The sequence below is a fragment of the Monodelphis domestica genome, chromosome 7 (assembly GCF_027887165.1).
Source record: "Monodelphis domestica isolate mMonDom1 chromosome 7, mMonDom1.pri, whole genome shotgun sequence".
Classification (NCBI taxonomy): Eukaryota; Metazoa; Chordata; class Mammalia; order Didelphimorphia; family Didelphidae; genus Monodelphis; species Monodelphis domestica.
Genome location: NC_077233.1, coordinates 67,311,450 through 67,335,118, shown reverse-complemented (window position 1 = coordinate 67,335,118; position 23,669 = coordinate 67,311,450). Strand labels below are relative to the sequence as shown.

General features: G+C 36.7%; 1 protein-coding gene across 6 annotated transcripts in view; it reads left to right on the top strand.

Moving 5' to 3' along the window:
* The window catches only part of FAM120A (family with sequence similarity 120A), a 178,981-nt gene that overhangs the window by 123,560 nt on the left and 31,752 nt on the right, over positions 1-23,669 (top strand). For 3 of the 6 annotated variants that reach the window (XM_056804800.1, XM_056804797.1, XM_056804795.1), the window contains 5 exons: positions 6,176-6,385; positions 8,799-8,982; positions 9,976-10,113; positions 11,994-12,135; positions 14,734-14,830. In XM_056804800.1, the coding sequence (XP_056660778.1) occupies positions 6,176-6,385; positions 8,799-8,982; positions 9,976-10,113; positions 11,994-12,135; positions 14,734-14,830 (771 nt within the window). The remainder of the gene's footprint in view (positions 1-6,175; positions 6,386-8,798; positions 8,983-9,975; positions 10,114-11,993; positions 12,136-14,733; positions 14,831-23,669) is intronic. The other 3 variants (XM_056804801.1, XM_056804799.1, XM_056804798.1) reach the window with 1 other exon arrangement.

Here is a 23,669-nt window from a genome sequence, read left to right as displayed (position 1 = left end):
GTATAATTGTTGTGTAGAAGATACCTAGTACAAAACATAAAATAGTATGAACTACCTACCCTTTTAGCCTATAAAGGGATGAAAGAACTGTGTATAATCTTGGTGAGACTTTGGTACTCATCAATAAAATTATCTGTTGTTTTGAGACATTTTTCTTCATCTATGAAACTCGGTATTCATCTAAAGTTTCAAAGTTTCCCAAAGAAACTTTTCTCAATTAGTAATTAAAGACCATTTAAATGTGTATATGAACCATCTATAATTATTCCATTTCTTTTCATAATTGAAAAAATACTAACCATTCTGGTATTTCTATATTTTAAGGCCTTTTCTTTGCCAACCTCTGCTAAGTACTTTAGAAAGACCTATGAAGTCCTATGAAGACCACTATGACTGAGTTAATTTAATAATTATTGATTATGTCTAATTTGTACTAATTATGTTTAATTTATTATATCTGGAATGGATACAGTAAAATTACCATTGAACTAAATAACAAGTACATCCTTTTAAATATCAGAACTCATTTCTGGCATGTAAAATAAACAACTCTTTTGTGAGGACAAGAGGAGGGAGGGGGTGACTTGATGTGTCTTAGCGATGCTCTTTACAATTATAAGTTTTGATTCTCAGCCTACAAAAGGAGACTTAAGTAAACCTTCTGAAAGGTGTTCTCTTGTGCTTTTAAAAGCCTGAGATTATGGCTGGGAAGAGGAAATATTATTCCTTGTTTGTAACATAAAAAACAGAATAATTCTATTTATGGAAACTTGTAAACAGACATCTTTCCATGTTTGGAGTAAAGGCACACTAGCTTTTTTGCCATCATTTTTTCCTAATCACTTTTAAAGAAACATGAAGATAAATAATTAAAGTTGTTATTTTGAACACTTTTCTCTCATATACATCTACTCTTAAGCAAAAAAATTGAAAAATACCATAAGAAAGGAAAAGAATTTACCCATATGTAACTGTGACTTAGAGTATTAATGTAAGTGTTACATTGGAACTTTATAGTCGTGAAAATTTTTCATTTGCTTCAGTAGCTGATCCTCACCCCTCCAACTTCTTCGCCCTTTCACCAGTACAAAAGAATATTCCAAAAGGTCTCATTTATTCTCACTATTTCTCAGCCAATATTCAGAAGAAGGTGCACATTGATGGGTCCCAAAATTTTCATTTCCCTTGCCAACTTTTTGGAAAATGGAGCCTTGAAATAGGTATGGTGGGAAGAAGAATAACTGTTGTCTGTGTAGGGGGAAAGCAGTGCTCTTTGATTTGGTCAGCCTAGGTTCAAGTATTGCTCTTAGTGCTTATTAACTGAGCAAGTCAGAGCCTTCATTTCCTCAACTACAAAATGAGGATATCTTATAATTGAAACTTCAAAAGGTTATTACCAGAAAATTAATAAATGTTAAGGTGGTCATTAAATCCTTACTAATATTTTCAGTGAGTATACATATATTCGGTGAGATTGCTAGTCATCAATAAAACTGTTGAGACACTTTTATCCATAGTTTGTATATATATATAGCATGCATGATACAAACACATGCACATATATGGTGATATCATGAAAAGATCACCGGACTTTGAGTTCTAACTCCTGCTCTATTCGTTTCTAATTCTGTTGATCTCTGGACACCTCAGTTTCTTCCTCTGTTAAATAGTTTTAAAAGTAGTTTACCTATTTTATTGGGTAGTTTTTAGGATCAAATAAAAAGTGTACAGCATAAGAATTGAATCAGTTGGTATTTATAGACTTGTGTCTTTCTATCGTAAAGATACAAGGATGAGTTAATAACTAACAAGAATTTAAGCATATTTTCAAAATACTTTATTTCAGAAACATGAACAAAAATGTTGCCAACTTTATATCGCAGAAACTGAATACTACATAGTCAAACCTAGTAATAAGGGTATGTAGTTATGTGCACGTTAAAGGTAAATAATATCTATGAAAAATTAAATTCACCATAGTTATTCATTGGCTTGCTGAAGGTTAAAGAGGATTTGGAATAGGACTTAGAAGTCCTAGGTCTTGGTTCTCTTATCAGTTGTTTACTAGTTGTGTAACCTCTAGAGTCACATAATGTCTTGGAGCCCCAAGTTTCCTCATTTCCATAAGTAGGATTATTTCATAGTCTACTACACAAGATTGTTGTGGTAATATGAAATGAGAATATAAATAAAATACTTTGTATGTTACAAAACATTATAAAGATGTATATATAGTTCAAACTTCTGGCATCCCTTTATTATTTAGTGTTTTTCAGCCTTATCTCCTTCTATTTACCCTTGCATTATAAGTGCTTTAACTCAACTATATCTCTCTCCCCAACCAAAACTTGTCCTTTGCTTTCCCAGAGTTGTGGCCTTTTTCAAACTAGCTCCCTATTTATGGGTTGTCCTCATTCTCCCTCTTTACTTTTTGACTTCCTTCCGTTGTTTTAAAGACCAGTTCTAATGCTGTCTCCTCCATGTATTGGGACGTCTAGATAGACAACTAGAAGATTAGGTACGCAATACTCCCACCTTTCTGATGGAATATCCTACTTAAATTCACAACTAAATTCAATGAGCTGAATTTTTTTTTTATTCTGCCCTAACTATTAAATGGGTGATTTAATAGTACCAATAAGATCATCCATATTAGACTTTAGAATAGATTTTCTAATTTGTATTTTTTTTAAACCCTTACCTTCCATCTTGGAGTCAATACTATGTATTGGCTCCAAGGCAGAAGAGTGGTAAGGGCTAGGCAATGGGGGTCAAGTGACTTGCCCAGGGTCACACAGCTAGGAAGTGGCTGAGGCCAGATTTGAACCTAGGACCTCCCATCTCTAGGCCTGGCCCTCAATCCACTGAGCTACCCAGCTGCCCCCAATAATTGATGTATTGGTTAGGGTTTTTTGTTTTTTAAACCCTTACCTTCCATCTTGAAGGCAGAAGAATGGTAAGGGCTGGGCAATGGGAGTTAAGTGACTTGCCCAGGGTCACACAGCTAGGAAGTGTCTGAGGCTAGATTTGAACCTAGGACCTCCCGTCTCTAGGCCTGACTCTCAATCCACTGAGCCACCCAACTGCCCCTCTAATTTGTATTCTTAAAAAACATTGTTTAATGTTATTATATACCCTGAGAAGTTGACAGCATGGAGGACACAAGCAGTTAAGAGACCACTGTAGGTTAAACAGTTCCTTATTAGAAAATTTGGGAGGATGATTACAAATTGAGTCATTATAATCAAGTGGATCATATTCTTGCTAGCATATGAAAGGAAAATTCACCCAAATTGATTGAATTTTGTAATGAAAAGAATATATGCAAGTATAAATTAGAAGTATATATATATGTGTGTGTGTGTGTGTGTGTGTGTGTATGTATATACACACACACTAGATTATGTGTACATAGTTAAAATAGACTATGTTCTTTTTTCAGTTCTTTTTTGTTTACTATAAAGCTTTTGGCAATCATATTCTTTAATCATTTAAGCCTGAATTACTGCAACTTCAAAAATAAGTCATTTCTTGGATGTAGGTAACTCCTCTCATTGCTGATGGTTTCATGAGTTGCTTTGGCCAAAATAGTTAATTTCCTTCCTAGTGAAGAACTTCAGACAGCAGAGTCTATCACCAGCTTGTACACAGTCTATTCTTATAAAACCTTTCGTTTTATTGACTTTTCAAGAATTTTAGTATCTTGATGCCACAAAGTATATGCAAAACTTGGGACATTTAGAATCCTTTAAATAATGTGAAATTTTCATTATGATGAAATCATGCCTGATAATAATATTTCATTCCATCAAGCATCTAAGTGTCTAATTATATGAAAGTTGATGTACTAAGCTATGAATCCAAAGATGAATAAGATGAAGACTCTTTCTCTAAGGGACCAAGAGGAGGAAGAATCAGGTCCTAACTGATGCTGGTGGATTTAGGTCTCCTCAGAAGCCCAGGAAGCTCTGTCCCTGAAAAAGAAGATAGCACAAGTGATACACTCAGTGGGGACAATGCCAAATAAGAGTCAGGACTCCTATGCCTATAGCAGCACCCCTGAGAACATGGAAAGTCATTTTATTTCTGGCCTACCAGTGAGAAGTTCATCCCACTTTGAGGTAGATCTCTATGTTAGGAAGTGTTTACTGGCATCAAGCGTAAATTAGCATTTTTGCACCATTAGCTCATTGGAGTCAAACAGAACAGTTCTTATCCCTCTTCAGCCTGATAATTCTTCATCTACTTAAAGACATTATTTTGGTCTTTCTGCAGAGAGAGAGACAGAGAGAGAGACAGAGAGAGAGAGAGAGAGAGAGAGAGAGAGAGAGAGAGAGAGAGAGAGAGAGAGAGAGAGAGAGAGAGAGAGAGAGAATCAGAAATTTCTCTAGTCAATTTTCTTCTCTTAATTCAAACTCGTTAAGTTTTTTGGCTATAAAATTACACTTCTCAGTCATTGAGACTTTAGCTTACTACAACTCCCAGCCTTTTTGAGTTTGCTCAAATTGCTGTCCAGCCATGCTTCTCTAATTTTGCTTTTAAGCTAGTTTTTTTAACCTAATTTTAAGATTTTACATTTATCTCTATGAAATCATCACCTTCAATTCATCTCAATATTCTACTCTGTCAGGATCTTTTAAAATACTATCATCCAACTTCTTAACTCTCCATGCTGGTTTTATGTCATCTGCAGAACTAATAAACATACCATCTGTTTCATCATCCAAATCATTGATTTAACAAATAATTACTGCAAGACCAAGTACAGATCCCTAGGACATCCTAAAGATTCCTTCTACGTTTACCAAATCCTTAATAAATGCTTTTTGTATCTGGCCCTTTAGTCATTTGCAAATTTACCTAAATGTATCATAATCTAATCAACACAGTCCCTTTTCCACAATACCTTTTCTAAAATGTAGATAAACTATGCCTACCTTATTATATTGATTTAATCAGTCTGATAACCTTGTCAAAAACAAAATAAGGTTAGTCTACCATGATCTTTTAAAATCTGTATCAGTGTGAAAAGCTTGGGGCAGCCCCAGTGAATTAAGACCCTATAGAGCTGGATAAAATAGCCAGCTTCTTAGATACCCATCTTGTTTGCATTGTCACTACTGGACACTACTCAGTCAGTTCTCCCTGACTGCAGCTGAAATAGACAATATGAGGGGAAGAAGAATAGGTAAGAAGAGATGCTTGGTTAGAAGATCCTGATCCCATAAGGAACACTTGCTTGGGGGCAAGTAGGTGGTGCAGTGGATTGAGTTCCAGGCCTAGAGAGAGAGAGAGAAAAGGCCCTCCTTACAGATCTGGCCTCAGATACTTCTTAGCTGTGTGACCCTAGCCAAGTAATTTAACCCCCATTGCCTAGCCCTTACTGTTTCTCTGCCTGGAAACCAATACACAACACAGTTAAGAACACAGACAATTGTAGCTTTTTTAATGTATGGATCCTATATTCAGAATTGAACATGTCTCTTCATTTGTTAGATTTTTTTCAACTTTGTGGCTTTCGTGTACATGGGCTGTAATAAGTAAGCATTTATTAAATAAATATTAGTGATACAAAAAATAAATTAAACAATTCCCTATGAAATTTTATTTCATTATTTCAAATAAATGTGCCTTCCTTATAGATAATGGGATTGTAGAATTGATCATTTAAACAAGAAAATTACTAATTATCTGATATTTCAATGAGAATGTGTCATTATGTTCATAATACATTCTCTTATTTGTTTGACACAACCAGAGTTCATTTATACCATAAATAAGCGGGTAAGGAGGCAGAATGATAAAGATAAGATAGTACTTATTAGATTTTGAAGAATGAGTTGACATCCCAGCTTGCTAGCTATGTAACCTTAGGCAAGTCATAAACTATTTGTTTTTCTGTTTAATACTTGATATCCTCTTGGTTTTCCATCTTTAAAGTGGGGACAATACTTTCAGTAGCTACCTTACAGGATCATTGTAAGAAAATTGCTACAAAATTTGTTATGAATTTGAGAATTGTTTTTAATATCTTTAAAATGTACTATAAAAGTTGGTTTTAAAATTGTTAATATTATTTGGCTACTGAATTCTCAGTTTTGAAGAACTTAATAAATATCTTGTGGGGAAATGACAAACTCTTATTCCATAGATATTATTTTTTTTCCATTTTAAGATTGAGAACCTAGATCCACGAGGAATTCAGCTGTCAGCTCTGTTCATGAGTGGTGTGGACATGGCACTCTTTGCAAATGATGCTTGTGGACAGCCAATTCCTTGGGAGCACTGCTGTCCTTGGATGTATTTTGATGGAAAACTTTTCCAAACCAAACTCATCAAAGCAAGCCGGGAGAAAATTCCACTCATTGACCTCTGTGATGGTCAGGTAGGTAACCAGCAATGAATATGTATGTAGAAATTGTGGCACTAAGGGGGCAGCTGGGTAGCTCAGTGGATTGAGAGCTAGCCCTAGAGATGGGAGGGCCTAGGTTCAAATCTGACCTCAGACACTTCCCAGCTGTGTGACCCTGGGCAAGTCACTTGACCCCCATTGCCTAGCCCTTACCACTCTTCTGCCTTGGAGCCAATACACAGTATTGACTCCAAGATGGAAGGTAAGGGTTTAAAAAAAGAAAGAAAGGAATTGTGGCACTCTAGTTTTTTTTTATTTTGAATAACGTTGTTTGTTCTCATTTGTCCAAAGAAATAAGACTTACGGTATCTCCAACCTACTTACTTTGTACTTCATTTGAAATGGAGCTCTTAAGAACAGAGACCATATTCCCCACTGAGCTGTGTACATAGTAAATATGGAATAATCCTTTTTAGTTTGAAGATTACCTTCCTAAAAGGTTCCTTTCCTGAATGATGTGTATACGTTTTAGTAGTTTAATTTGATAAACCCAAATTTGTTTCACATTTGTGGAAAAATAGCTAATTAAAAAAAAACTAATATAAGTGAGATTTAGAGAAATACATAAAGCAATTTAGGTAAGGAAGTATGGTGTAATGGATAGAGAGTCAGCCTGCCGGGATGAGGCTGAGTGGAAGAGATAGGCAGAAAGACCTCATGTTCAAGTCCTATCTCAAAATATATACTAGCTATGTGACTTACTTTGACATGTCACTTAACCTTTCAGTGTCCCAAGCACTCCAAAGAATACATGCCTGGCATTTTGGCATTGGTCAAGTAACTTCCTCAACAATCCAGACCCTCTTTCTACTCCCCAACCACTCACTCCCACCCCATCTGTATATTTCTACCCCATCCCTGAGGAGAAGTAGAAATGGTGGGAGATACTATTCTAAAGGAAGTAGTGGTTATCTTACAGTCCCCAGGTGATGAATTCTTAATGATTTACAGGAATAGAATCAAACCAGACTTTTAAAAAAATTGAATCTAATGCATTTGAAAGCAAATTTTAGTAATACTTCATATTGTCTTCTATAGAAGTCTTGTTTATGCACTTGAATGTTCTTTTTATTGATAATTACTAAATTCAGAAGTATTTTTAAAGAGAGAAATCTATAGAGACCAAAAATTCCAGTTTCCTTAATTCTTTTCAGTGCAAAAAAAAAAAAAGAAACAGGTTTATATATATATAAGGAATAACTTTACTAAAGTGGAAGAATTAGTCTATAATCATTCACTGAGCATCCACTGTGTTCCAACTACTATGTTAATAATTGGTGATAGAAGGTTAAAAATCATACAAATCAAAACCTCAAAAATCTTTAGCATTTAGATGTATTGCAACAACAAGTGCCAAATATAAGAACTCTGGGATCAAAGTCCCTCCAGGGCTCTATACCCTGCTTTCCCCATCTATAAATAGTGATCATTATTTTGTTAGATAATTAATCATATTAATGTGAAGATAAAAAAGAGTAATAAATACATGTAGATTGATTCAATAGCCATTTACTATAAATTCTGTGTACATAGGGGCTTTGGCATATTTCTCAGAATAGGAATGGAAGTTGTAGAGCTATTATCTATATCTCTAATTCTTTAAATCACTAAGGATTTTATTAAACATTATATACAAGAGGGCGTCTAGCTGGCTCAGTGGATTGAGAACCAGGACTAGAGATAGTTGATCTTGGGTTTAAAACTGGCCTCACTTTCAAACCGTGATTTTGGCAAGTCACTCAACCCCCACTGCCCAGCCCTTACCACTCTTCTGCCTTGGAACCAATATTCAATATTGATTCTAACATGGAAAGTAAGGGTATTTTTAGAAATGTATATGCAAATTGACCCTTTTTCTTGTTTTGTTTAGTTTATCAACAATTCTGGACTGAAAATACTTTTGCTAACCTTTTGTTATATTAATAAGAATTCAAAAGCTATTAGTAGACTGTGTGATGTTTTCTAAGATTGTGTTCCCAGGTTTCTGAAAATGATACTTTTTAAAAGATTAGCTTTGGGGGCAGCTGGTTGGCTCAGTGGATAGAGAGCTAGTTTTGGAGATGGGAGTCCCTAGATTCAATTCTGGTCTCAGACACTTCCTAGCTGTGTGACCCTGAGCAAGTCACCTAATCTGCATTGTCCAGTCCTTATAACTCTTCTACCTTACAACCAATATATAGTTTTGATTCTAAAATGGAAGGTAAGGGTTAAAAAAATTTGATTTTTAACACTGGATAGTTTTACAGTTAGATGTGTCCTAGCTTGCAGTGTTAATTTATAAATATATGATATAGTTTAATATGTAATGAATCGTGTGATAGATGATAATATAATTTATAATTTAAATTGTTAAAATTTCAAAATATGTAATACATTTGGTTTCTAGGCTGAGCAGGCTGCCAAGGTAGAAAAGATGCGCCAAAGCATCCTGGAAGGATTAAATTTTTCCCGGCAGAATCATCCACTCCCTTTTCCACCTCCTCCTGCTCTGCCTTTCTATCCAACTTCAATGTACCCTCGACACTTTGGGCCAGTCCCACCACCTCAGGGCAGGGGTAGAGGTTTTGCTGGTAAGTATATGTGAAAGGCAAAGGTTTTTAATCACTCAGATCACTCTTTTGTATCTTTTATTGTGTCTAATAATATTTTGATATAAATGGCTAAAGTAGAATATGGGCTATCTTTCTAATACTGTGAAGTTGTCTACACTAAACACAATATTTGGAGGTCATCACTATTAGTAGTAAACCTATGAATTCTATAGTAGTGGGGGGGAGGGAGAGGGACTAAAAATCTATATACATTTCTAAGATCCATTTATGTATGCCAAAAGATGGGAGGAAAATCAGGATCAAGAAACACTAATTTAGAAACTATTCTGATTTGTGAATGTGACTAAAAACTAAGATAGACCCCCATTCTTAATATTTGTAAAATGGAGGGCACAGCTGGGTAGCTCAGTGGATTGAGAGCCAGGCCTAGAGACAGGAGGTCCTAGGTTCAAATCTGGCCTTAGACACTTCCCAGCTGTGTGACCCTGGGCAAGTCACTTGACCCCCATTGCCTAGCCCTTACCACTCTTCTGCCTTGGAACCAATACACAGTATTGACTCTAAGATGGAAGGTAAGGGTTTAAAATATATATATATATATATATATTTGTAAAATGGGCTCTTTCATACTTAGGTAGAAATGATGTGACATATCAAAGCCAAAAGAGAACCTTTTCTCCCTTCTCTGATTCTAGTCATTAGAACCATCTAGAAACCAGCCTTTGCCCACAGCCTCTTTTTAGTCTAGTATTTCATTATATACAGTGCACTAACTCTCTGGAGGAGCTCCCAGGGAAGTATGTCGCATATATTTTGCCAATTTTAACCCAAACTGTAGGATAGTGAGGGGTTCTTAGGTTAGATCTCATTTCTCAATTAGCTTTCAGTATAAGCTTTTTGATTTATAAAGGTTGTATTTAAATGAGGCGGTCCCCATGACTTAGAACCGAGCCCCAGGTAACTCTTCCCTCCTGGTGAATCCCCTGTCTCTCTCTGCCCTGGGTCTAACAGGAGTCTATGGCTTTGGAGGCCCTTATGGGGAAACAGTAGCAACAGGTGCTTACCGTGCCTTCCGGGTGGCAGCCACAGCAGGACACTCCGCAGCCTTCTCTGGCAGTGACAGCAGCAGGACTAGCAAGTTACAGGGCGGTAATTATACCTACACCTTTTCTAGAGCTTCTGCCAACAGCTTGTGCACCACGGTCTTGGGGCCCCTACTGACGACCAGATTTTCTTCTTCCTTAACTGCCTAATAACTGCTGCCCTCTTCTACAGAGCATTTTTCCCTCTAGGTCCCTGTGATGGCATTTACTAACTGCTACCCTCTGTTAGAATCTTTCTCCAGGCCATAGTAACCTCTTAATATAGTGCCGTGTCCTGTGAGTTTTTCAAGTGGATTCAACTATTTTAGCTAAATGGATATTTATAATAGGAAGAATTGCTAAAAAAGTACATTGGTTTGTAAATAATGGTGCCTCCCAGGGGAGGGAAGTAAAATTGGTAATATTTATGCCATACTAGAAATGCTGGCGTAAAGCTTTTCTATATTAATTATATAGTCTTGTTTTTCAATAATTTGTTATAGAGATAGATGATTAATTTGAAGGGGCAGATGAGTTTTGCCTAGATATTACAGAAGTTATTTAGCTAACATTGATTCCACAGGTCAGGATAAGCTAGTTCTGTACTTTTATGCGGCTGATGTACTTTTACCATTTTTCAGGATCATTTTGTCAATCTATTCTATTCAATATACTTACACAGTTTGGCAGGATGTATTTTTTTATAGCAATAATTTACCTAAAGATGGTCAGGCCCTAGAGTTATCTGCAGGTTTCTGGGGTTGCTTCTTCCTTCCCCCTTCCATTTCCCGTCTGCTTTCACTACCACTGTCTTCTCCCATCCAGGCCTTTTCTAGGATGGTCTCTTCCACAGCTTTCCTTTATTTTCCTTGTGCTACCTCACTAATTTCTCTATTTGATTTCCTGCAAAGCTGCCTCTCCTTCTTGTTCCTCTGTGATACTGTTTATTTCCCCAGACTAATCTTGGAACTAGCTAATGGTTGGGTTGCATTTGGGGGGAAATTGGAGGATGGGAATGGTATTAAGGTAGAGGACAATGGAATATAAGTCAGTTTTTCACCTCTTCTTTATAAGGCTAACCAAGACAAGGGACTATAATATTATGTGAGAGTTTGAATCCTACTTCTCCCTTGTTCTGAGAATTCCAGACTCTACTCCTCTGACAGGAACTTAACACTGATAATCACATAATCACAAATTGATTATCATAAATAAACACCTCAGTTTTTTAGACAGTTCTTTTTTGCATCTATAGGCTTTTGGCTAGATTGGAGACTTTTCATATACGGTGTGTCAGCACTTATACTTAAATTAGTTGACATTGGATGTGTGTGACCCTTCTTAGGCTTATTGATACCAAGCTGTAAAATTTGGCAAAACAATAAGAAATAAAATGGAACCAGCTTTAAGCAACACAAAACTCCACAAAAGTATATTTTCTTTATATTTTTGTTCAGCTTTTTAGATTTGTAGCTAAACTCTATTACAAAGTGTTCCTAAGTAGTGTACTTTACTAAATTTGTGCTTATCTGTACAAGGTAGTACAGTCAAATGAGAGATAATAAATTAAATTTTAAATTACTTTAAGGAAAGTTTACTCTTTGTTTTCATGTAGGCCAAGGCACAATTTTAGGCTTGGTATACCTTACATCATGTAGGCTTTTTCAGTAGCTAGAAGTGCCACATAACAACAGGAATTAGAGGTTTTTATAATTTGCTTTATAATAGCAGATACAGTTCTTAAAACTAATTTGGATTTTTTTTTTAAGAGTAACAAAATGCTCTTTTATAGTCCAAAAGGATAGACATAGGTATTCCACACAATAGTAAATGAAACCTACAAACTAGAACAGAGTGTTCATATAAAGTTGGGGAATGAATTACCTGCTTCCATTAAGCACCTTTAATTCTGTGGTTGTAAAGATTTTTTTTTTCTTTTTTGTGCAGGAGTCCAACCTATTCCTTCTCAGGGAGGGAAATTAGAAATAGCTGGCACTGTTGTTGGCCATTGGGCTGGAAGCAGAAGGGGACGGGGTGGACGAGGGCCTTTCCCTCTACAAGTGGTTTCTGTAGGAGGACCAGCAAGAGGGTAAGTTCAACCTAGGGGCTTGTTCTTTGGATTGAAGATGTTTTTGATTTTTTTTTTAATATAATTTTAAAAAGCTAAAATACCTAACTAAATTAAGCAGTTTAAAAGTAGTTGAAACTTACTCATTTCATGCTTTCAGATTCTGGGAATAAATAATTCTCAATAAAGGTATTCTTCTCTGTGCCATTTTATTAATATTTCAACCATATGTATACTTTCAGTTGCCAAATCTTTTCATATCTATGTCCCCAGCATTTCTTACATCTGACCCATTCTTTCTATTTACTCAGCCACCACCCTAGATTAGGATCCAATCACTTTCCTGGACTATTGTCATTCGTCCCCATGCCCTAGGTCTCTAAACCTTCCTTCACCCTGTGAGCAGTTATTTCCTTAAAACTCAAGATTGACCTTGACATACTCCTCAAATTTTCAGTGGTTCAAATACAAATTCTTCGGTTTATCATTTAGTTATTCACAAGCTAGCCCTGACCTACCTTAATGGTCTTTCTTTATATAATTACCTCCTGTTCCCTTTATTATATGCCACAGTATAGTTAGTTTGGCCTTCTTACTCTTCCTCACATACAACCTTCCATCTCCCATCTTGTGCCTTTACACAGGCATAAGTATACCCTACCTAGCTCTGCCTCTACCACGCACAAGAAGCTTCCCCTCTTTGTTCGTGCTTTCCTCACCTCTAATGGTCCTCTCTCCTGAAACTACTTGGCATTTGTTTGTATACAGCTTTTATGAAGGAGGATGTCATAATTGGAAAGCTGGCCTAGAAGCTAGACAAACCTAGGTTTTTATTTTTCTCAGATACACTGACTATATATAGTCCTACCTGCTTGGGTTTCTTAACCTTCTCAGGGCAATAGACAATTTTCTAAGACTATATAAGTCACAGAGAAGGTGGTAACCTTTGTTGGTAGAGAGAGTTTCTTCTTAAGGAGTTCCCTGTAGGAATAAGAGCCTCAATTGATAAATGATCAAAGGATATGAATAGGCTGTTTTCAGAGGAAGAAATCCAAGCTTTCAACAGCCATATAAAAAGAAGCTCTAAATAACTAATTAGAGAAATATAAATTAAAATGATCCTGAGGTAGCACCTCACCTATCAGATTATTTAAGATATTTAAAAAAACCCAAAATGACAACTACTGAAGGTGTTATGGAAAAAGCTACCCTAATAACACTGTTAATGGAATTGTGAACTGGTCCAATCATTCTGGAAAACAATTTGGAACTATGCTCCAAGAGCTATAAATCTATTCACACCTTTTGACTCAGCAATGCCACTATTAGGTTTGTATCCCAAAGAGATCAAAGAAAAGTAAAAAGCCCCTCTGTGTGCAAAAAATATTTATAGCAGCTCTTTTTATAGTGGCAAAGAACTGGTACCCAAGGGGGATGCCTACTAAATGGGAAATGACTGAACAATTGTGGTATATGAATGTGATAGAATATTATTGTGCTATAAGAAATGATGGAGGGAATGGCTTCAGAAAAACCTGGGAGAGTTTATATGAACTGATGCAAAGTCAAGTGAGCAGAACCAGTAGACTACCCAGTACACAACAATATTGTAAAAATCATCAACTGCAAAAAGTTTAGTAACTGATCAATACAATGACCCACCACAGTTGAAAAGGACTCCTGATGAAACATGCTATCTACCTCCAGATAGAGAACTGATGGGCTTTAAATGGAAATTTAAGTATATCTTCTCTTTCTTTTTCTTTTGGACATGGCTAATACAAGAATTTATTTTACATGACTATGCATATTGGTGATAGATTTTGCCTTTCTTGCCTTCTCAATGAGTTGGGAAGGAGGGAGAGAATTTGGAATTGAAATAAAATAAAATTGAATTTTTTAATAAATTCCTTATTTTAATGATATTGTATCTATACCAATGAAATCACCAGTTCAGCCCCCATCTCTATATTACTTATATGTCTATTTATGTCCATATTATCATGTGTAGGTGTGTATGCTCGCACACACGTGTAAATGCATGCTCTTTGAGGGCAAGGAATGTTTTGGTTTTTATTTAGTTTTACTTTTACTTTACTATACAGCACAGTGTCTTGTATCTATTAAAGACTTAGGAAACCCTTATTATTTAACTGACTAGTATTTCTTTTAATTTACATGAAGATGATAGAAACAAGTGAGGCCTATTATTGATAAAGCATTTAAAAATAATTTTTCGTTAAATGTGACTACTTAAAGTGTTCAATATAAAAAGAATTCCCATTAGATTTTTCTTGTTTTAAATGTTGAGTACTAGATAGTTCAGGTTGCATTTTGTTATTAGAGCAAAGTTGTTTTACATCTGTGGAAGATAGCATTTTCTATTTCCTCAGTGTTTTTGCATGAAATGAGTATGTATTCAGTTATAAACCATGATCCCTTGCTTTGTCTATTTAAAAAAAAATTTTAGTAGTACTTGCTTATAAGCCAGCCACTGTTCAGAACATTAAAAAGCCCAGCATGTGCCCATTGAATTAGCATTTCAAGTATAGTTTTACTTTATTGAAGAATTGTTATTGAAAGATTAAAATTAAGTTTGTTTTTGTTTTATACACATAGGCGTCCAAGAGGAGTTATTTCCACACCAGTGATTAGAACATTTGGAAGAGGCGGAAGGTACTATGGAAGAGGTTATAAAAGCCAGGGAGCAATTCAGGTAATCGGCTATGATTTCTTTACTTTACTCCGTATGCCACCCTGTGGTTGGTCTTCCACTTCCTGTGGTTTTTATTCTTTCTACTGATCTCTGAAGGAAAAGGAATTCAGAGTGGTCTCTTAGCTAGCATACCATTGTCATTTCTACTTATTAAATATTGTTGGGTATATTAATGTGTCATTATTAAGGACAGCCATTCTAAAACTGCCACAAGTAGATTTAGTGAAAGTGGTTCAGATGATTTCATGAAAAAGTTTATATTAAGAATCTTTTAAAAAAAAAGATAATTTGGGCATCTAAGAAAAAATATGTAGGTTAAAAGAACTTTTAGACTCTATCCTCTTCCCCTCCTGTACTATTTGTGTCAATTCTGTATAGTAAGAATCCATAAAAAAGCAAAGGCATGAGCCTGTCCCTTTAAAAAAAAAAGAGAAAGAAAGTCTTTCCCCCTCGTTTTTCTGGGCATGTCTACCATAGAGGGTTATAGTTTCTGTTTGATAACTTCCTTAATGACTTTTTTTCTTTTGATCCACTATAACACTTGAGAACTCTCTTTTTTTGGATAATGATAGCACATACCTTATGTGTGTTTTATAAATTTGTACCCTGGGGACTTCATTTCCCAGCATTCTTTACTCTTCCCAAGGTTCCCTTATCTTGTGTGTCCCTGTGTTGCACCTTGGCTTGGGTTTGTTTATAAATGTGCTGAAACCCATCCTGGGGACGGGGCTTTTTTTCTTTGGCTCCAGTGAGGCAGGCTTGTGGGTCTCTGGCTCTTTGCTCTGCTCACTCGGCTGAAGGAACCCCTTTTCTCTCTCACTTTGTTGTTTTTAAATCCTATGACTTTTAATACTTGGAGTATTCATTCATTTTTAGTCATACCTATTTACTAGTATGGATAAGTTAAACATGCATAAACAATATCATACTTATTAAAAATTTCAAATAGTAGTTCACTCTTATTTTCTAAGTAGGAAATTCTCATTCCAAGAAAACACTCCATCTCAGAGGTTCTCCTTCCCACACTCCCTACTTTGTTGTTGTTGTCCAGTGCCTTTTAAACTCTTAGTCTCCGGAGTTGAGGCCAAAAGGGAATTACTAAAAGCATCAGGGGATGTATACAAAAGAAAATAATGCACATCAATGGCGAAATAAAAAAGCAAGTCGCCAAGCCAATACTTACCCCCACCCCCATGTTATTTTTCTCAACAGGAATCTGTATTTTGCCATCTTATCTATTGGTAAGCCTGAACTACACTAATGAGATCTGAAATGAAAATGGCAAATAGAAATGGGAAATGTTAATTTTAGTGATATTGGACATCCAAGGTTAGAAACTATTTAAGCAAGGGAAAAATGTATTCTCTGGTATGCCCAAGGAATGGAGTATTCAGTTTCAGATTTTCTTCTAACACCTTAGTTCATGCAGATGGATCGTAAGTAAGTGTATTTCCTCTGTGTTCCTAACATAAGTCATTAGTTTGTCCAAAAAAAAAAGTGATTTTTAAAAAATGCATACGCTCCACAGTTACTTAAAGTACACCAGGGTATAAAACAATAAAGTGGTTTATGATGAAATGTATTATGTCAGGGGTTTAGGATCTGTGAACTCTCAGGTCAATACAATTCTAGTATGATACTATTCCAAAACTTAATCTGGTTCCATAAGATTACTATTTAGTAAATTAATTAATTTTAATACCAGGCATTTTTAGTGATAAATTTGTGGAAGTATTCTAAGTATGACATCGAGGTTGTGGTTTTTTTTTAACATTATTTTATTTGGTCATTTCCAAATATTATTCATTGGAAACAAAGATCATTTTCTTTTCCACCTCCTCCCCTCCCCCACCTCTCCCATAGCCGATGCATGATTCCACTGGGTATCACATGTGTCCTTGATTCGAACCCATTTTCATTTTGTTGGTATTTGCATTAGACTGTTCATTTAGAGTCTCTCCTCAGTCATATCCCCTCAACCCCTGTAGTCAAGCAATTGCTTTTCATCAGTGTTTTTACTCCCACAGTTTGTCCTCTGCTTGTGGATAGTGTTTTTTAGATCCCTGCAGATTATTCAGGAACATTACACCGCCACAAATGGAGAAGTCCATTACGTTCGATTGTACCACAGTGTATCAGTCTCTGTGTACAATGTTTTCCTGGTTCTGCTCCTTTTGCTCTGCATCACTTCCTGGAGGTTGTTCCAGTCTCCATGGAATTCCTCCACTTTTTTATTCCTTTGAGCACAATAGTATTCCATCACCAACATATACCACAATTTGTTCAGCCAATTCCCCAATTGAAGGGCATCCCCTCATTTTCCAATTTTTGGCCACCACAAAGAGCGCAGTTATGAATATTCTTGTACAAGTCTTTTTCCTTATTATCTCTTTGGGGTACAAACCCAGCAGTGCCATAGCTGGATCAAAGGGCAGACAGTCTTTTATCACCCTTTGGGCATAGCTCCAAATTGCCCTCCAGAATGGTTGGATCAGTTCACAATCCCACCAGCAATGAATTAGTGTCCCTACTTTGCCACATCCCGTCCAGCATTCATTACTTCCCATAGCTGTTATGTTAGCCAATCTGCTAGGTGTGAGGTGATACTTCAGAGTTGTTTTGATTTGCATCTCTCTTATTTAAGAGATGTAGCACACTTTTTCATGTGCTTATTAATAGTTTTGATTTCTTTGGCTGAAAACTGCCTGTTCATATCCCTTGCCCATTTATCAATTGGAGAATGGCTTGATTTTTTGTACAATTGATTTAGCTCTTTGTAAATTTGAGTAATTAAACCTTTCTCAGGGTTTTTATGAAGATTGTTTCCCAATTTGTTGCTTCCCTTCTGATTTCAGTTACATTGGTTTTGTTTGTACAAAAACGTTTTAATTTGATGTAGTCAAAATTATTTATTTTACATTTTGTGATTCTTTCTAAGTCTTGCTTGGTTTTAAAATCTTTCCCTTCCCAAAGGTCTGACATATCTACTATTCTGTGTTCACCTAATTTACTTATAGTTTCCTTCTTTATGTTCAAGTCATTCACCCATTCTGAATTTATCTTGGTTTAGGGTGTGAGGTGCTGATCCAAACCTAATCTCTCCCACACTGTGTCTTCCAATTTTCCCAGCAGTTAATCAAATAATGGATTTTTGTCCCCAAAGCTGGGGTCTTTGGGTTTGTCATAAACTGTCTTGCTGAGATCATTTACGCCAAGTCTATTCCACTGATCCTCCTTTCTGTCTCTTAGCCAGTACCAAATTGTTTTGATAACCACTGCTTTATAGTATAGTTTGAGATCTGGGACTGCAAGTCCTCCTTTGCATTTTTTTTTCATGATTTCCCTGGATATCCTTGATCTTTTGTTCTTCCAAATAAACTTAGTTATGGTTTTTTTCTAATTCAGTAAAGAAGTTTTTTGGTAGTTCAATGGGTATGGCACTAAATAAGTAAATTAGCCAATAGATTTGGCTCTATCCTCTTACTTTCAACCTGTGCATATCTACCTTCCTCATGTGTGTTTCTTGTAAACAGCATATGGTAGGGTTTTGGATTCTAATCCACTCTGCTATTCGCTTGCGTTTTATGGGTGAGTTCATTCCATTCACATTCAGAGTTATGATTATTAGCTGTGTATTTCCCAGCATTTTGATTTCTGTTCCTGTTCCTGCCTTTTCTTTCACTATTTCCTTCTACACCAATGTTTGTTTTTAAACAGTCCCCCTTGTTCCCACCCTTATTTTACTTCCCTTTCTACCCCCCTCCCTTCTTATAACCCCCCCCCTTATTTTCCCTGTAGTCTTTCTAAAATTAACCCCCCACCCCCTCCCTCCTTTGTACTGCTTCCCTCCCCACCAGACCATTTGTTACCCTTCTACTCCCCTATAGGGTGCAAATCTTTTCTCTTCCCAATGGATTGGATTGTTTTTCCCTCTTTGAGTCAATTTTAAAGCATGTAAAAGTTGAGCATTTCCCATCCCTGACCTCTTTACCCTTCTAGTGCATTGATGTTCTCCCCCCTCCCACCATGAGCTTCTTTGTGACATATAAATTTACCCCCGTTTGTTTCTTTTCTCATTTCTTTTAATATTAACCTATTTTTAAGCTCTACTTATATATATGTATATATATGCATACTCATGTGTATGTATTTATGCATGCATATATCTATATACTTACTTATGTCTTGTCTTTTCATCCTATACAGTTTGTCACTGTTCCCTCTAAGTGTACTTCTTTTTTCTGCCCAGGTAATAACAACAGTTTTTAAGAGTTACCAATGACCTCTTTTCTTATAGGGATAGATATCATTTTAACTTATTGGGTCTCTTAAAAAATTTTTTTGTTTTGTTTTTCTTTTTTCCCTCTTTTTTAATTACCTTTTGATGATTCTCTTGAGTTCTGTGCTTGGACATCAGATTTTCTGTTCAGGTCTGGTATTTTCTTTATGAATTCTTGAAATTCTTCTATTTTGTTGAATGACAATATTTTCCCCTGTAAGAATATAGTCAGTTTTGCGGGGTAGTTGATTCTTGGTTGTAGACCTAGTTCCCTTGCTTTCAGGAATATCATATTCCATGCCTTTCTTTTTTTCAGTGTGGATGCAGCCACATCCTGCGTTATCCTTACTGTGGTTCCGTGGTATCTGAATTACTTCTCCTTGGCAGCTTGTAATATCTTTTCTTTGGTCTGATAGTTCTTGAATTTGGCCATAACATTCCTGGGTGTTGTCAGTTGGGGATTAAGTACAGGAGGTTATATGTGGACTTTCAATCTCCACTTTTCCCTCTTGTTCTAGGATATCAGGGCAGTTTTCTTTAACAATTTCCTATAATATAATATCCAGGCTTTTTCTTTTGTCATGGTCTTCTGGTAGACCAATGAGTCTTAAATTGTCTCTCCTTGAACGATTTTCTAAATCCTCTGTTTTGTGAATGAGATGCTTCATATTTTCCTCAATTTTTTCATTCTTTTGGTTTTGTTTTATAGTGTCTTGCTGCCTTGTGAGGTCACTTGATTCTAGTTGTTATATTCTGGTTCTTAAAGACTGGATTTCATCCTTGGCTTTTTGGTTGTCCCTTTGCTTTTGGTCGGATTTTCTTTGGAGGTCATCTTTCATCCTCCTTACCTCGTCTTTCATCCCCTTTTTCTCATCTTTCATCTTCTTCACCTCATCTTTCATCTGCTTTGCCTCATCTTTCATCTCCTTTGCTTCATTTTCCAGCTGTTTGATTTTGGCTTTCAAGACATTATTTTCTTGTTTTAGTTCAAGTGCCTCTGTTTCCAGATGACTTATTTTCGTTTTTAAGTTCTTTTCCCAATTGTCTTCAGCCTCTCTTAATTGTGTTTTGAATTGCATTTTGAGTTCTTCCAAAGCCTGTATCCAATTCGCTGCTATTTCTGATTTTTCCTTTGCTGATCCCTCCCCCTCTGTTTCGTTTGCTCCTTGCTCATTACCTGTGCGGAAGCCGTCTATTGTAATTTCTTTCTTCTTTTTCTGTTGTTTGCTCGAGTTCTTTGCTCCCTGTATTTGTCTGTGCTCTTGTTCCTCTCATTTTTTTTTTTGGTTTGGGGGCTATCAGTCTCCCCTCTTGGAGCTTTGTCAAGTCTCTTGGTACAGTCTCTAGGGGAGGAATGTTAGCTTCCCTATCCTCTGGAGGCTTTTGATCTAATTAATTTCAACTGGGTTGGGCTTTATGTACTCTGAGGCCAAAGACTCCTGGAAGGCTGGAGCCGCCCAGGCTCTCTCCAGTTCTCTCCAGCTGCTTCTCTGCTGTCTGCAAGGTTCCCCAGTGCCTTTGCCTGCCCCAGGTTCCTGTCCTTGCTAGAGGCCCTGCACTCTGGGGGGGGGGGGGGGGGGGTCCAGGCTTCCATGAGTTATGAGGAGTCCTGATGGGATTAGGTTCAACTGGATTGGTCTGGATGTGCCCCAAGGCAAAAACCTCCTTGTGAGACGGGAGCCAGATGGAAGGTCCCAGCCACGGGCCAGTCTCTCTGGCTTCCTCCCCACTGTCCACGCTGGACGTTCCAAGCCCCCGCACCTCTCTGCTCACAAGGTTGACCCTCCAAACCAGCACCTTTGCCCACCCAGAGGTTCCCGCTGCCGCTGGGGGCTCCCTCTGGGTTGGTGGGGAGGGGTCCTGAGACCTTCCCTCTGCCTTCCCCTTAGACCCGAGTGTTCTGGGATTCTGGTTTTTGGGGGGCATACCTTTTGATTTGAGTTCAGAAAGAGGGTTCTCCACCTCTGTCTGTCCTGTTGTTAAGTTTGAATTTCAGTCCCCTAGGAGCATTCAGTTTGTCATGGGTAAGGAAGGGTTTTCAGAGGTCTGAACTTTTGCTGCTTCTAAGCCACCATCTTGACTCCATGCGTGCGCCGCCGCGCCCCCCCCCCCCCCCCCCCCGTTGGGTTTTAAATGTAAAATAAAATATAGAAATTAAGAGAAGTTTAGAAGTCAAATAGTAAAGACTAACGAGTTGAGCTTGATTTGGAGCTTTAAAATAATGAATAGAATTTGGCAGAATGAGAAGAAACAATTGATATTATTATTACTATAATAAAAATTAATAGTATATAATTATAGAATCAGAGGACTAAAAGGGCCGTTACATGTAATTTAGTCTAAACCCCTTCTTTTAGAGACAAGAAGATGAAAACCCAGCCTGGAGGTTACATAATTTAACCCTACATCACAATATCAGAGTTGGGATGTAAGTAAGCCTTTGATTCTAAATCTAGTAGCCTTTTCACTATGCCACAACATGTTATTTTCCTGGACATGATGATAAATCAAGAATAAGGCCTAGGGAAGCTGTCCTCTGAAAATTGTCATTATTTCCCTCTAGAAGTTTACATACTAATCTTGAGAATTTCATGTCACAAAACAACTAACTATAAGCATATTTTATAATGAATTAGTTTATAGTGCTATCTTTTTATGTGAAAATATTTCATTAAACAAAAAAAAATTTTTTAAAGACATAGCCTATAAAATGTGTGGATAATTCAGATTATAGGGGTAGTAGTTGAAGAGTGGTGACTTATATTTAATAATTGTTGAATCCATTTCTCATTAGTGAATCTCCAGTGGTGCAGTTCCAAGCCCATCCACATTATCATGTCTTGGGCCATTCTTGTTCATGTCTTCCCATGGGTCTTTCGGAAAGAATCTAGTGGTGGTTTTCCTGTTGGGATTTTTTAAAATTCATTTTAAAATATTTTTCCATAGTTACACGATTCATGTTCTCCCCCTCACTTCTTCCCTCCCTCCTCCCGGAGCTGACAAACAATTCCACTGGGTTATACATGTGTTATCACTTGATATCTATTTCTATATTCATTTTTTAAATAGAGAGAGATTTTAAAACCCCAAATCATATAATACCATATTTAAAAGTGATAAATCATGTTTTTGTCTGTGTTTCTACTCCCAGAGATCTTCCTCTGAATGTGGATACTGTTCTTTCTCATAAGTCCGTCAGGATTGTCCTGGATCATTGCATTGCTATCTGTAGCAATGTCTATTACATTTGATTGTCCCACAGTATTTGTTACTGTATACAATGTTATCTTGGTTCTGCTCCTTTCATTCTGTATCAGTTTGTGGAGGTATTTCCATGTCTTGGCAGTTTGGCATTCCTTACAACAGTGTAGCATAACATCAGCATCATATACCACAATGTGTTCAGCCATTCTCCAATTGAGGGACACCCCATTGTTTTCCAATTTTTGGCCACCACAATGAGCATGGCTACAAATATTTTTGTACAAACTTTTTTCATCATTATCTCTTTGGGGTAGAAACCCATCAGTGGTATTGTTGGATCAAAGGGCATGCAATCTTTTAAAGCCTTTTGGACATAATTCCCTGTTGGAATTTTGTGAAGAGGTGCTCTTCTGTTTTCCAAATCTTTAAGGCTCACTATAGGGCATGGAGAAGTAGTGTCAGCAGGAAATGATCTGAATGAAGTAGGGTAGGGATACCTAGTGCTAACTTCCTTCTGTTGCGGACTTCTTCTAAAGTTACCAATGACTGTTTAATATACTTTCCTTTTTCTGAATCAGGTTTTTAGTATTATTTTACCATCCTTACATGTATATTCCTTCAGCTTTCTCTATCTAATTCCATGATTCCTTTTTCTCCTTATACCTTTCTTAGGGCCCCTACCCACTCCTAATCCCAGCAGAACAGTGTCTGGGTATCTCCTAAGGCCCTGTTTCCAACTCTTCTTTCTTTCTACATTCATTTACTGTTCTGATCATCACCTCATTGAAGATGCCTTCCAGTCAGTCAGCCACTCTGGACATGTTACATTTCTAAGCCCCATATGTCCACTGCCCACAGGAAATTTCCTCTTTAAAGACCTACTAAAACCCAGCACATCTACATCTCACCTCATCTTCTTCCCAAGGTAAATTTTCTGTCTGGATTTTCCCTTTCCTTCATGGAATTATAGCATTGGATCTTAGAAATCATCAAATTCAAAGAGTCTTATCCTTTATTTGTGTCATGGCCTCCTTGATCTGTCTCAGGAAGAATAATGTCTTTAACTGCAAAAGATGAAAAAAGAAATCAATTCTGTTAAAATACAACAACAAAAGGAACCTTTGAAATAGAAATTATTCACTGAAGAGAACAGTGATGTTTCTATCTAATTAGTACCTTCATATACATTTGATTTCATTTGATCTTGATAGGGGACATGGCAGTTATAACTATCAGATTTGACTCATGAGGAGGTTAAAACTCCTATTGAGATTTGATCCAGGTACCTGAATCCTTTTCTCTGATTCTGTGTCCAACACTTCTGACTGGACTTCTGTCTCAGCTCTGCAAGAAGCA